The sequence below is a fragment of the Scatophagus argus genome, chromosome 7 (genome assembly GCF_020382885.2).
Source record: "Scatophagus argus isolate fScaArg1 chromosome 7, fScaArg1.pri, whole genome shotgun sequence".
NCBI classification, from domain to species: domain Eukaryota; kingdom Metazoa; phylum Chordata; class Actinopteri; family Scatophagidae; genus Scatophagus; species Scatophagus argus.
The window spans coordinates 899,496-912,240 of record NC_058499.1 but is presented as its reverse complement, the minus strand read 5'-3'; the positions used below and the strand labels follow the sequence as shown (position 1 = coordinate 912,240).

General features: G+C 47.4%; 2 protein-coding genes and 1 long non-coding RNA gene across 5 annotated transcripts; 2 read left to right on the top strand and 1 right to left on the bottom strand.

Annotated features, from left to right (window-relative positions):
• Positions 1-152: 152 nt before the first annotated feature.
• pclaf (PCNA clamp associated factor) lies at positions 153-2,613 on the top strand. Its single transcript, XM_046393156.1, has 4 exons — positions 153-312; positions 1,237-1,320; positions 1,414-1,594; positions 2,452-2,613. The coding sequence occupies exons 1-4, from the start codon at positions 267-269 to the stop codon at positions 2,492-2,494; spliced, it is 354 nt and encodes a 117-aa protein (XP_046249112.1). The 5' UTR covers positions 153-266; the 3' UTR covers positions 2,495-2,613.
• A 322-nt stretch (positions 2,614-2,935) lies between these two features.
• LOC124061379 (L-fucose kinase) lies at positions 2,936-12,733 on the top strand. Of its 3 annotated transcripts, XM_046393121.1 has the most exons (23): positions 2,938-3,496; positions 3,954-4,105; positions 4,419-4,469; positions 4,549-4,674; positions 4,906-4,978; positions 5,457-5,554; positions 5,710-5,790; positions 5,915-6,034; positions 6,252-6,423; positions 7,017-7,123; positions 7,313-7,414; positions 7,527-7,700; positions 8,073-8,146; positions 8,312-8,667; positions 8,949-9,183; positions 9,263-9,429; positions 10,097-10,324; positions 10,404-10,547; positions 10,695-10,814; positions 10,892-11,079; positions 11,415-11,514; positions 11,800-12,023; positions 12,440-12,733. In XM_046393121.1, the coding sequence occupies exons 1-23, from the start codon at positions 3,415-3,417 to the stop codon at positions 12,509-12,511; spliced, it is 3,246 nt and encodes a 1,081-aa protein (XP_046249077.1). In that variant the 5' UTR covers positions 2,938-3,414; the 3' UTR covers positions 12,512-12,733. The 3 variants fall into 3 exon arrangements, with proteins under 3 accessions (XP_046249076.1, XP_046249078.1, XP_046249077.1); XM_046393120.1 differs by having other exon boundaries at positions 2,936-3,496; positions 10,695-11,079; positions 11,415-11,575; XM_046393122.1 differs by lacking the exon at positions 12,440-12,733 and having other exon boundaries at positions 2,936-3,496; positions 11,415-11,575; positions 11,800-11,936.
• LOC124061395 lies at positions 7,556-8,446 on the bottom strand. Its single transcript, XR_006843739.1, has 3 exons — positions 8,301-8,446; positions 8,017-8,171; positions 7,556-7,694 (listed from the first exon to the last, which is right to left on the bottom strand). It is a non-coding gene; the product is annotated as an uncharacterized LOC124061395 (long non-coding RNA).
• Positions 12,734-12,745: the final 12 nt, after the last annotated feature.

Genomic DNA, 12,745 nt, shown 5'->3' with positions numbered 1-12,745 from the left:
ACAACTAATATAAAACCATTAAAACATAAAATTACAGAAGCGGATTAATTTGCGGATTGCAGGTTGTAAAGGCTGTATTGACACCGAGCCACCTGAAGAGGGCAGCATTACATCATCTGAGTCCAAACTACAAGGTTATAGGAAACAGAAGAAGAAATCTCCCGCCCCATCCGCTGTGTTCTTTTTAAACTAAGGCGGGACACATCGCTTCATTCATTTACGTGTAGTGGGTCTTGAAACATTTAACTTTACAGCTCGCTATCAGTATGGTGAGGACTAAAGCCGACAGTGTTCCCGGGTCGTACAGAAAAGGTAAAGTAACACAGTCCAGTCATGTATTATGAATTCAGCTTAAAGAAGGTCATTTGTGCATGAGCATAACAGTTTTGTGCTGAAGTCTGGTGGGCCGGACCGCACTCATTTAAGCCAAACAAAGCAGGTAGAAACGAATAACAGTTTCCCTCCAAGAGGTCTTTCATGTAAATGATGTCGATTTTTCTTTAAAAAATAACCTAAAAATTCAAATGTCAGTATAGTAGGCACATGTTGTGTTGTATAGTTGAAACAACAGCCTCCCGCCAACACGGATCCTCGGTCAGCTCTCGATTCCCCCTGAGCCGTCGAACAGTTTGTTAAAAAACAAATTGAAGACGTGCTGTCACCTAAGATTGTACGTCCACAATCGTAGTATTCTGGTTCGGTTTCATGTGATGACATTTTATTTTACCTCTCCAAAGGTAAGCATCTTGCCTCCTGCAAACTGGCGCCAGTTTTGAGCGCCGCGGTGCGTCTTTGTGCGGACGTCGTACCAAACCCCAGGAAAAGCAGCATAATTTAAAGCGTCCTCGCTTGATGTTGAGAGCACATTTGTGACAGATTGTATTTTCTAAATCGAATGGTTCCTCTGGTTAGTTCGGCATGCAATTAAACGTAGCCAGCAGGACTGAAATGAATTAAAATCTAACTCTTAAGGCTAGGCTTAGATATTGCGTTAAAACACCCATTTCAGATGTCCATTTATCATGACAACACATACAGAGACTGGTGACCATCGGACTGGAGCTTCATTTTGTTTTCAAACAGCTTTCCTAGAAACTCTTAACTCGCTTTTTCCAATGTTATATCGAAGCTGTGCTGTCAAACTGGTTCACGTGTTTGTCTTGTATGACACGGTTGTCTCACGTTGTCTCACGTTGTATTACACATCCAGTCATCAGTGTTTCATTGTGTCTGCAGCTGTTGCAGCTTCTGCACCCCGGAAGTCTCTGGGCTCCAGTTCGGCCAATTCCTCCTCGTCCAGCAGTCAGTCCTCCACACCTGGTCAGTCTCAGCACAGCATCACACTCAGAATACACAGTACAACAAACAAATGATGGAGCTGATTTTGAGATTATGATGATGTCTAATTCACAGCAAAGAACAAATATGCTGGCGGTAACCCAGTGTGTCCACGTCCCACGCCGACCTGGCAGAAGGGCATCGGAGACTTCTTCGGCGGCCCCCCGAGGAAGCCAGAGAAGGAGAACCAGAGGCCCCAGGTGGTGGAGGATGATGAAGAGGCCGGAGGCAGCGGGATGTCAAAGGCCAGCAGGAAGTATGTCAGCCCGCTGTGTTAGGTCACGTTACTTTCAGGTTTTATGTCTTAAATTGAGACACATTAGAGGTTTCAGGCGCACTCTTCTTCGGGAGACGTCAGCTAGTAAACTCAGGGAATATGTGGCAGTTTAGCTCAAAATAATAAATACCTGATTATCAATATAGTCACCATTTAATGGCTTGTAGCAGCTCTAGCATGGACTCAGTGTGTATTGCAGCTGACCACAGATCTGTGTCAGTGTTACAGCACTGATCCACCATAAGCTGGGGTGGCTGTGGGCAGAACTCGGAGGTTGTTCTGTGCATGTGGTTTTGATCTCATTTTCAGCAGTTTTGAGATATTTACTTCCTCTGAGCTTACGGTGTTTGAAGCTTATAACTGGCTTGTCACTGTGAACAGCTTCTCGCTGTTTCTCCTGAAGGTAGATAACAGCAACTGAAGTTTGTTACTTATTAAGCCACCTGCTCCCTCAGTTCAGCTCATGTGTTGTTGAGTCCACTGATCCCTGATAATCATGTCTGAAGGCCTTGTTTACTGTGCTGTCATGTCTCAGTGCTACATGATCTGAACTTCAAGTATGTAAAATTGGTGCAAAATAGGATTTTATCTTCTTTACAATTTTATTATTTTGTTGTTGTTTATCAAATTTAAAGGGTTTTGTAGAAACAGCAGAGCTTTGTGTGTCTGATCAGGACTGACTGACGACCCTGATGGATGAACAGTTGCTTCACTCTGCTTGTTTGTTAAATCTGAGCAGCTTCAGTAGAATCTTTGATTAAAGGTGTCAGGCTGCTGAAATCTGTTGCTGTGAAACGGTCTTTGTTTTGCTGACCGGGTTATTTTGCCATTGGCAGGTCCAGACCGCTGCCTGCTGAGGACGAGGAGGACGATGACTGAAGACACTGAATGAATCTTTGACTGTTCTTTTTGGTGCTTGGTGGCATTTTAATGTACATCTGTATATAATTTCTCTTGGATTCAATTTGTATAGTTCATTAAACGTTTTTATGTTTTAACTGGGACAGTTTCATCTTTAACCTGTTGCTTCAAAAGGAAAAGGTTTTTGTTGTGTGTGTTTTTGCAGAGAACAATAAAGAGCAAACACAATGTGCCGTAACATTCAGGATCAGTGGGAAAATTTGTTATATTGGGCTGTGAAAAATAAATTCAGCTATTCTGACTCCTGTTACAGCCAGTAAGTTTAATGAGCACAGTCGGTCCCTGAAGATGACAATCTGACCTCTTTGCCCTTCGTTTCTGCCCAAGCCCCGCCCTGCCGGGGTGTCTCGATGAAGAGATTGGAGTTGTGTTCGGTCACTGTGGGGTAGATGAAATTATTACAATGGCACAGTTTTATTTAACAGTTCTCAGTGACTGCCACCAGGATGGTTAACGCTGACGAAACGCCATCCAGCTGCCGTCTGACAACTTTATTTCACTGCCGGTATCCGTCAACAAACCGCCTTGTCGAGAGGTCCAAGGTTTAAAATTAAGCGCGATTGTTTGCCGCATACGGATGCCCGCATGGTCCAAATAAGCTAACGAGGCGAGCTAACAGTACATAACAAATTGTCTGAATTTAGCCTGTGTGGACTCTGTAGTTCCAGTTAGCTTACTGACAGCAGGTTGAACCGGTCGGGGTCCCTTAGTTTCACTATTCCGTGGTCTCCTGCTCGGCTAACTCCACCCGGCTGTTTACCCGCCACCAGAAGTTATGTCTTGTTGGTAGTTAACGGTTTAGCAGCCTCGGTGTGTAGCCGCCGTATTAGCTATGGTCTCCGCAGTAGGGCATTCTAATCAGCCGTGAGCCGTCAGAGATGTCCGGCAGCAGCGGCTTCAGGTGGACGGTGGTCGTCCTCACCTGCCAACACAAAGACAGTGTTTACTCCTTCCAGAGAGGTGAGCAGCAGCTGCTTCTTCGATCTTTGAGCTCATTTTTGTCTCTGCAGTTACACCGAGCGACCAGAGGGGGCGCTTATTGCCAGAAAGGATGTTCATGTTCATATAAATATGTTCCAATATCCTGGTTTAAATTTTAAATGGAATAAATATTTACGATCTACGATTACTATTTACGATTAACGATCTATCTGCATTTGAATTATAATAATAACATTTATTGATTAAAAAATACTTTGATTATGCAATAGCATTGTAACATTTTTGAATGTAGAACTGTTACTTTTAACCTAGTATTTGTACACTGTAGTATTCCTACTTTTACTGCAGTGAATACGTCTTCCAGCACTGGTTCCCTATGAAACCTGTCAAACACCAGTGGTCAGCATGCCCAGTGCTTCTCACATTGTGTGTGTGTGTGTGTGTGTGTGTGTGTGTGTGTGTGTGTGTGTGTCAGAGCTGGAGTTGCGGCAGCAGCGTGGCTCTCTCTCTCAGGGTGCGTTGGTTTTGACAGTGAGGGACCGCCAGGAGCCGCTGGGCAGTGGGGGGGCGACACTGAACGCTCTGCTAGTCGCTGCTGAGCACCTGAGCAACAGAGCAGGACACACTGTGAGTTACACTCTGATCGCTGACACTGGGGCTGCAGCTAACAAAGTATTTACATTATTGATTAATCATTTTGTCTAAAGCTTCAGCTTCACGTCCTCTTTTATTTAAACAACAGTCCAAAACATGACAAAGCATAGCATTAAATCTTCCTCATTTGTGGAGCTGAAACCAGCAAACGTTTTCTTAAAAAACTGACAGGTAGTGTGGAGTGGAGGTGCTGCGAAACGGAAACAGTCAAACTTGAGTTGATATAATTAGTGACGCTCCACCTCCCCTGTCAGGTGAGCTGTTGACACCTGTTTCCTGTCCTCAGGTGGTGACGGCTGACGTCCTGGATGATGCTCACATCCTCCTCCTGCACACGGTCAGTCCAGCAGCAGGTTGACTGGTGCACATGTTGTGCTCAGTCAGTGCAGATGATGCAGATGTTTCTCCTCCTGCAGGGTCGTGACTTCCCCTGGAGCTCCTGCAGCAGGGCCTTCTGCTGGCTGCCTTCAGAGAACCCCGACCAGAGAGTCCAGGCTCCGCTCTGCTGTCTGGACCTGCTGCTGGACTGCCTCACCAACCAGGTCTGCTCACACTGAGACCTTCACATCAGAAAGTAGTGAACTCAGTGTTTCTGCCAGATGAACGGGCCAAACCTACAGGAACCACCAGCAGGCCAAAAGGATCTGTCTTTACTGCCAAAAGAAATATCAAAAAATCAATTACTTTGTAACTTTGTAGCTGACAGTTTAACATGTTTGTAAACATGTTGTTTATTGAATGTTGTTGATGGCTGTTGGCTTTGTCGGACTCAGATCTGTCCTGGTTCTCCTCCCGGCGTTTGGGTCTGCAGCACCGACATGATCCTCAGCGTCCCCCCTGACTTCGGTTGGTGCAGTACTCTTGAATTTCCCTCGGGATCAATAAAGTATCTATCTATCTATCTATCTACTGCGAACTACCACTGCATCCTTTTAAGAGTACTATGAACTGTACTGTTGCATTGTGGGAATGAAAAATGCTTCTTTTCTGATTGGCTGGCAGGTTTATTCATGATTCAAAATGTTAGAAAGTAAAAACTAATAGTTAATGTTTAAACTTAATGGCAGTTAACGTTAGCTTAGTGAAGTTGGGAAAAAAAAACATTTTTTTGATTTTTGCCTTTTTTGTTTTTATTTCTTTGGTTCAGCACGTTTTTCTGAATGTTGTACCTCAACATTCAGGCTGCAGTCTAAATGGAGGCCAAGCCGTGTTGTATGGAATTACTGTTTTTTACCTTCTTCATCCTGACTCGTATCCATGACTTTCTGCTGAAATCAGTTTGTGTGTGTGTGTGTGTGTGTGTGTGTGTGTGTGTGTGTGTTAGTGTTGTCCTGGGAGGGTTTCTCTGGTGTTCGGGTTTTGGCGTTACCGGGTGATGTCTCCTTCGCAGCCAATCACGGCGTCTACCTGTCCGACCAGCAGGTTCTCTCGTCATCTACACTCTCTTTTTATCCTTTTTGAAATTTTATGTTTATGTTTTTTTGTGTTTACGTCCCAGCGTAACATTCTTGTTTTTATCTGTGACGATCATTTTGTTGTTGCCTTTGGACTGAAGGTGCGCTTGTTTTGTCTCTCAGGGGAAGGTCAGGGACATCATCTACAAGGGAACGCAGGAGCAGATTCAACAAGCTGTGATGCCTGATGGGAAAGTTCCACTGGTGTGTGATGCTGATTTTAAACAGAACTTTACTGAAATTTCTGCAGAGTTGATATGTGATATTTCATGTTTGATTTGATATTTAATAAACTTTACATTCTTAACTTATGGTGTCTGTCTGTCAGGTGTCAGGTCTGGTCTTCTTCAGCAGGTGTGTATCAGAGAAGTTACTTCAGACTCACGTCAGTCCTCCTCTGGACGGCTGTACCTACCTGGGCCTGGACTCCGGAGCACCGCCCCTCCAGGTATCGTCCATCTGTCTGTCTGTCTGTCGAGACAAAGAGTGGACAGACACCCGTAACTAAATACTTTTACTACTGATACTTGAAGTGCTAATATAAACATCATCACGCAACCCAATCACAATGTCATAGAAGAAGAAACATTCAACATATTGTAGTAAACCGTAGTCGGGTCGGGTTCTGATCTGAAACCAGCACTGTCCTCTTCTTTTATCCTCAGATCTCCTTGTTCCTGGATGTGTTGAAGTGTCTCTGCTCAGATCTGACCCAGGATCAGTTTGTGAGCGAGGACCGAGACGGCTGCAGTTCTGCCGTTGGACCACAGGGGGCGGCGGTGAGGAGTGGCAGGATGGAGCTGTGGAGGATCCTGAGAGGAACTCCGCTCACAGTTGGTGGGTGTCTCTGCTCCCCCTGTCTCTCGCCACACCTGTCTTTCAGACTCAAAACAGCGCCCCCATGTGGATTCTTGTGCTTCTGTCTGCAGTGAATTTGTACTGTTTGCTCTGTGTGAGGTTCATCTTTTCTTCACTGTGCCAACCACAAATGATTGTCTCAACTGCATTTCATAATTTTCTTCACTTTTAAGAAAGAATGAACCAAATCATCGCTGTTACTGTGACACAATTTATTGCCTCAGACCTTCATCAGAAATCTTTTGACCCACACTGCTGTCATTAGGACTTCATGATGTGCAAGAACTTTTAAAGGACAACAAAATCTCTGAAGTTTATTAAATAAACTGGGGAGAAAACTTCCAGCTGTTGTTCCAAAAAAGAACTGATTGAAATTCCTGAATTTAAACTCCAGCTACATTTTTACTGGTACTTTTACGCGAGTAATTCTCTCACTGCATTTCAGAGGGAAATATTTACTCCACTGTCTTTGTTTGATAAGTTGAATTACTTGTTACTTGGCAGATTCAGATTATGATATAAAACTAACTGCTAACTGCCTCACCTGTGCTTTGCTCTCTTTCCTCTGTCAGCCTACGTCCCCGCCGGTTGCTATGACTACCTGACTCTGTCTGGAAGGCAGCACGTGGAGCGTCTGAGCTGTGATTGGACAAACAGAAACACTTTGTCTCACATCCAGGTGACACTTCCTCTTCCTGTTTCCCAGCATCATATGACCAAAAGATTCTGAGTTAAATGCGCAGGGCCGTGGTCACAGAAGGGTTAATTAGCAGGAACTATTTGTTTGCTCTGGCGGATTATAAGCTGTGATGTGACCACGGCGGAGGACTCTTTGGTTTCACTAACTCCACTTCCTGTTTCCCTTCAGAGGGACGGCGGGGTTAACGAAGGGGCTCGGGTTATTAACAGCATTCTGGAGGGAGACGTTGCCCTGGCAGCCGGAGTGGTGGTGCAACACTGCCACCTGCAGGTCAGGAGCTTACTGTTGTTGTTCAGTATGTGAGCGCAGCTTTAAAGGAACTGGAGTATTTTTACTTGTGAATACTTCCTCCTGCCGATGTGAACTTTGACCTTTCCACCAGGGTCCTCTGGAGGTCCCATCGGGTTGTTTACTGTCAGGTCTTGAGCTGATGACATCACAGAGTGTCAGACAGCTGGAGCTGACCAATGACATCATCATCCAGGGACATCGCATTGAGCTGGGGGGGCTGAAGCTGAACGTCTTCACTGTGATGGGAGCGCAGGACCACCTGGAGGTGAACAAACACAAAATATTGAACTCAAGAGTCACTGAAAAGATTTTTCCAGAGCTTTCAAACTCCTCTCATGATCTTCATCTGCTGAGGAAGACTGAGCTGCTGTTGAAAGCCTTGAAACAAGCGAGTAACTGACTTCTCTGACCTGACCTCCTTTTTTAAGGGACTGTTTTTAGAGGCTTTAACTTTTTTAAAACAGAAATTACAAAATTCAGCTGGAGATTAAAGAGGAAACTGAATAAATAAAATGAGACAAAACCCACAAATCAAGAAGTTTAAAACACTGAATGTTTTAGCTTCAAGACATCAAAATCACCCGCAGCTCAGCTCATATCACAGAAGATTATCGCCTCAAATCCTCCTCCTCCTCAGGTCTCCTCTGATGACAGCAGCGCCTCCTTCCTCAACCACAGATGGAGCCTCGTCTACGGCAGAACAGGAATCCAGTAGGACTCATCAGCTGAGCTTTGACTGTTAAACATGAATGATTTTTGAATATTTATTTGGTGTTTTTCAAATGTAATTCTATAAAGTTTAAAAATGTACATTTTAAACTGCGCTTTAATTGCCTGAAAAGGCAAAGTTTACACCAGACCTCACCTCTCTCTCAGGCCAGAGGAGTTGTGGGTCAGAGGAGAACAGCGCTCCCTCCTGGAGGCTCGTCTCTTCCCAGTCCTCCACCCAAGGGGAGGCGCTGTGGGTTTGCAGGAAGGTGTTGGCTGGCTGCTGGGTGGAGGTGGCTGTCTGCAGAGGTGGAGGGAAGCGTGGAGGCTCTCTCTGAAGGAGGTGATGGCACTGACCCACCAGGAGGCAGAGCTGCGGTGGAGGGAGGAGTTACTGTTCCTGGCAGGGAGAAGGAGAGTGGCCGATGTCCTGAGGAGTCGCACAGACGTCTGCCTGCTGCCTTGCTTCAGGGCGGCCGTGCTCGGAGGCCAGCAGGGGGCGCTGCTAGAGACGCTCGACAGCAGTGAGTCACAACCACTGACTGTATATAAAGATGGACCACATGAGAGCTTCCAAAAGTGAAGCCAAAACCTCTTGATGGCCCCCTGGTGGCTGGCTGCAGTACAGCTCATAAGTGCCTCCCCCTCCATGTCAGCAGATGGGACATGAGCCAAAAAATAACTCAAAGTACACATCAAATAAATAATCAAGGACGGTCGTGGTGGTTAAAATGAAAATCTTAGTCACCCTTCACCTAATTTCCTGTTTCTTTATTCAGCATCCTGTGTCTTATGTTTTTGCCAGTGGCAGCAGGAAGTGGCGAGCAGGGGGCAGAGTCAGGTGCAGAGTTGGGCGTGGCCGCTCGCTGCCTCTCATGCATTGCTGACGTGTTGGTGTGCATGGCGGGGGGGAGGGGAGGTCTGAGGAGTGGACCAGCTGCTAACGAGGCCTGGAGCTCCGCCTACCGCCTATTGGAGGAGGGTAACGTGAGGGGCGGAGTCAAGGCCCTGGCCGCGCAGAGAGACCGTTGGCTGGGCAGGTGAGCTTCGCTGTCTGTCTGTATTTTCATGTTCTCTGCTGGATGATAATCTGTTCATTTCTGTGACTGCCCCCTGCAGGCCGGACCTACTAGTGCGGGCCGCCCGGCACTACGAGGGCGCCGGCCAGGTGCTCCTACGACGAGCTGTGATGTCATCACAGAGGTTCATCTCCATTAGCCAGGGTGAGATCCCGCCCATTGAGGAGTGGCAGGAAGTGGAGTGTCCAGCCAGACTGGACCTGGCAGGTGAGCAAATCAGCAGTGGAAGGTAACTAAGTACATGTACTCAGGAGCTTTAGCACAGTTTTGAGGTACTTGTATATATTTCATTTCAGCGCTTACAGCAGTGGTTCTCAGAGGAGGTCCAGGGGGTCCACAGCTGAAAGGGGGAACATGAATTTTACACAGCGACTCAATGTGTGACTGTTTTGGTTGGTTTCATACACTTTCTGTAGTAAATCACCCAAAGCAACATTCTGATCAGATGGGGACAAAATCTCTTGGTTCAGGGGTTCTTGATACGAATGAATGAAGTTTACAGTACAGACAATTAATTTGATTTCCTTCCATCAAAAATATGTTTTGGAGATTTTTTGTGTTTCAAAAACCCATGTGGACCCATCTCAGTTGTTTTGTGTCAGACACATTAGGCAACAGGTTTTCACTGGCCAACGTGAACCAGGACGGATGGAGGTCTGTCCGAACCCGAGGGGGACCAGACGCAGCCGTCAGTGCAGTTAAAACACGGGTTCACAGACTTTGGGGCTTGTCACAGTCTGGTGCTTTTGTACACAAAGAAAAGTGTGCTTTTCTTACCACATGTCAGTTCTCTAAGCTTTAAGTTGTCTTACAGCTGACTCCGAGCTGACTGTCGAACACGTTCACAGTGAACAGCTGCCTCTTTGTGTTTCAGGCGGCTGGAGCGACACGCCGCCCATCGCCTTTGAGCACGGCGGCTCCGTGACCAACATCGCCGTGAAGGTTGACGGGAAACGTCCTATTGGTGCCAGGGCCCGTCGCATCAGAGAGCCCCGCCTCCTGCTGGTCAGCTACACCGGAGGGCGGGACAGCGGGGTTTCCACGGAGACAACGTGTGTCAGCCTGGATGACCTGAGGGACTACTGTCAGCCTCACGCTCCTGGTAGGAGGCCGACCCTGCGTTTTCGTTTAATGGGACGACTGGGTGTGTGTGTTTATGTGTGTGGTTTTGCGTGCTGCAGGAGCCCTGCTGAAGGCCGTGTGTGTGTGCAGCGATCTGGTGTCCCTCTCCTCCCGGCGTCCTCTGCAGGATCAGCTGATGCAGCAGTGGGGAGGAGGGGTGGAGCTCCACAGCTGGTCAGCACTGCCCACTGGATCTGGACTGGGTGAGAGACCAGCAGCATGATATACAAGATAAAACTTTATTAATCCTTTAAAGCCGTGACAGACGAGCACAGGAAGTAAAAGAAATGTTCCAGTTTTATGAAACTCAGAGGTTAGAGGTCAGAGGTTAATCAGTTCTTGCCCCGCAGGTACCAGCAGTATCCTGGCGGGGGCGCTGCTGGCTGCAGTCTACAGGTGTACTGGTCGAAGCTACGACACAGACTCACTCATTCACGGCGTCCTCTACCTGGAACAGCTTCTCACCACAGGTTGTCCGTTACTTCAGAGATGCTGCCTTCTCATTTCTTTAAGATGTTCTGATTGGACTCCTCCTTCTTCTCCTCAGGTGGAGGCTGGCAGGACCAGGTGGGGGGTCTGGTGGGCGGAGTCAAGGTGGGTCGTTCCAGAGCGTCCCTGCCCCTGCGGGTTGAGGTGGAACGTCTCAGTCCTCCAGAGGACTTTCTGGTTTCTCTGCAGCAGCACCTCCTGCTGGTCTACACCGGCAAAACACGTCTGGCTCGCAACCTGCTGCAGGTCCGTCTGTCCACAAGTCTCTTCAGCAGTTTAAGTCTTTTATTTTACAATCGATCACGGAAGAATCAGAAGAAAACCGTTCTGTAAGAAATGTCATAAGGATGATGTCCCACTTCCAGTCTGCACACTGAAACACGTTGAACACACAGCAGGAGTTGACTGAAATGCTCCACACCGAAATGTCAAATACAATTAAAACACCCAGCTGACACAAAATGGCTAAAGTACGCTGATTTGTTTGACTTCAAAGCAGCACAGTGTGACAGTGTGGGACAGTTAGTCCGGCTTCTGAGGAGGAGGAGGATCATGTTGCTGGTTTTTTTGGTTTTTTGCAGGATGTGGTCCGTAGCTGGTATAGCCGTCTGCCCCCGATGGTCCAGAACGCCCAGCAGCTGGTGGCCAACTCTGAGGACTGTGCCAGAGCCTGTTCAGACGGTGAGGCCGTTCACCACAGACGGCAGTGGCCCAGAAACACCTTGGTGTCCCTGCAGTAAAAGTACTAATACCCCACTGAAGAAATACCCTGTTACTCTGTTGGGTAAAAGTCATGCACTGAAAATGTTGTGTTAATTTGATCTCATTAGATGATTCTGACTCCCACATTAATGTAAAAGAAAGTACTTCAACCAGATTCAACTCTGTACACCTCAAACTGACTCCCAGTTTCAGTTACTCACATCCTCCATTTCCCAGAAGCCTAAACAGGTGATCTTCCTGCAGGTTCTCTGAGCAGGTTGGGTGTGTGTCTGGAGCGCTCGTGGCAGCAGAAGAAGCTGATGGCTCCCAGCTGTGAACCGGCCTCAGTGAGAGCCATGATGGAGGCCCTGAGGCCGCTGGTCCTGGGCCAGAGCCTGGCCGGGGCCGGAGGGGGCGGCTTCCTCTACCTGCTGACCCGGGAGCCTCGACAGCAGCGGGAGGTGCTGCAGGTCCTCAACAGGACGCCGGTGAGGATCCTGGTCCCTAAAGCACACGCACACAGATCATCATCACCTTTACATCAGTGTCACCTGTGACACAGGTGTCAAACAGCTGCGTTAGAGGCTCACAGAGGTGAAACCAGACGACACCACAAAACAACAAACATCGTCACATCGTTTCTGTTTGAATTAAGTCAAACAGGCACGAACATAATGGAAAGAATTATCATCCAAAGCCTGAAGGCTTCACTTAAACTTACACATCCAGTTAAGAAGTCCAGCAGTATGAATATCTGAAATAATAAAACAACTTCAGTGTGAGATGTGAGTGTCTGATGGAAAAGCTTGCGTTAAGTCAACTCGTATGCTGGAACTGAGCTGTTGTTTCGTCACTGTGGTGACGGTTGATTGGTTAGTTACCATGGTGATGATGATTCTTTCAGGGTCTGGGAGACTTCAGCGTTCACTCAGTGGAGCTGGACGTGGACGGGATTACAGTCCTACCACCACCCTGAGGACACACACCCACACACAAAGTGCTGAACGGTTTTCACCTCATAAACACAGGACTGAAGTCTCACTGATCTGGATGTCACCGTGGGGACGACGGAGACGCCACAGCATCCTGTTTCTGCTTGTCCAACTGAAACGGTACAAAACGGTTCAACGTGAGCTCCGGCTCAACCAGCCGCGACAGTAAAATCCAGCGCAGTGCAGTGCAGTGTTAACGGAGTATTTTCACAGTGTGG

Excerpts from the sequence above, each read along its gene's own strand:
- pclaf (XM_046393156.1), top strand. The coding sequence starts at position 267 with ATGGTGAGGACTAAAGCCGACAGTGTTCCCGGGTCGTACAGAAAAG. Across the intron at positions 313-1,236 it reads TCCCGGGTCGTACAGAAAAG|CTGTTGCAGCTTCTGCACCC; the intron begins GTAAAGTAACAC and ends TTGTGTCTGCAG. Across the intron at positions 1,321-1,413 it reads CAGTCAGTCCTCCACACCTG|CAAAGAACAAATATGCTGGC; the intron begins GTCAGTCTCAGC and ends TCTAATTCACAG.
- LOC124061379 (XM_046393120.1), top strand. The coding sequence starts at position 3,415 with ATGTCCGGCAGCAGCGGCTTCAGGTGGACGGTGGTCGTCCTCACCTGC. Across the intron at positions 3,497-3,953 it reads TGTTTACTCCTTCCAGAGAG|AGCTGGAGTTGCGGCAGCAG; the intron begins GTGAGCAGCAGC and ends TGTGTGTGTCAG. Across the intron at positions 9,430-10,096 it reads AGCCAGACTGGACCTGGCAG|GCGGCTGGAGCGACACGCCG; the intron begins GTGAGCAAATCA and ends TTTGTGTTTCAG.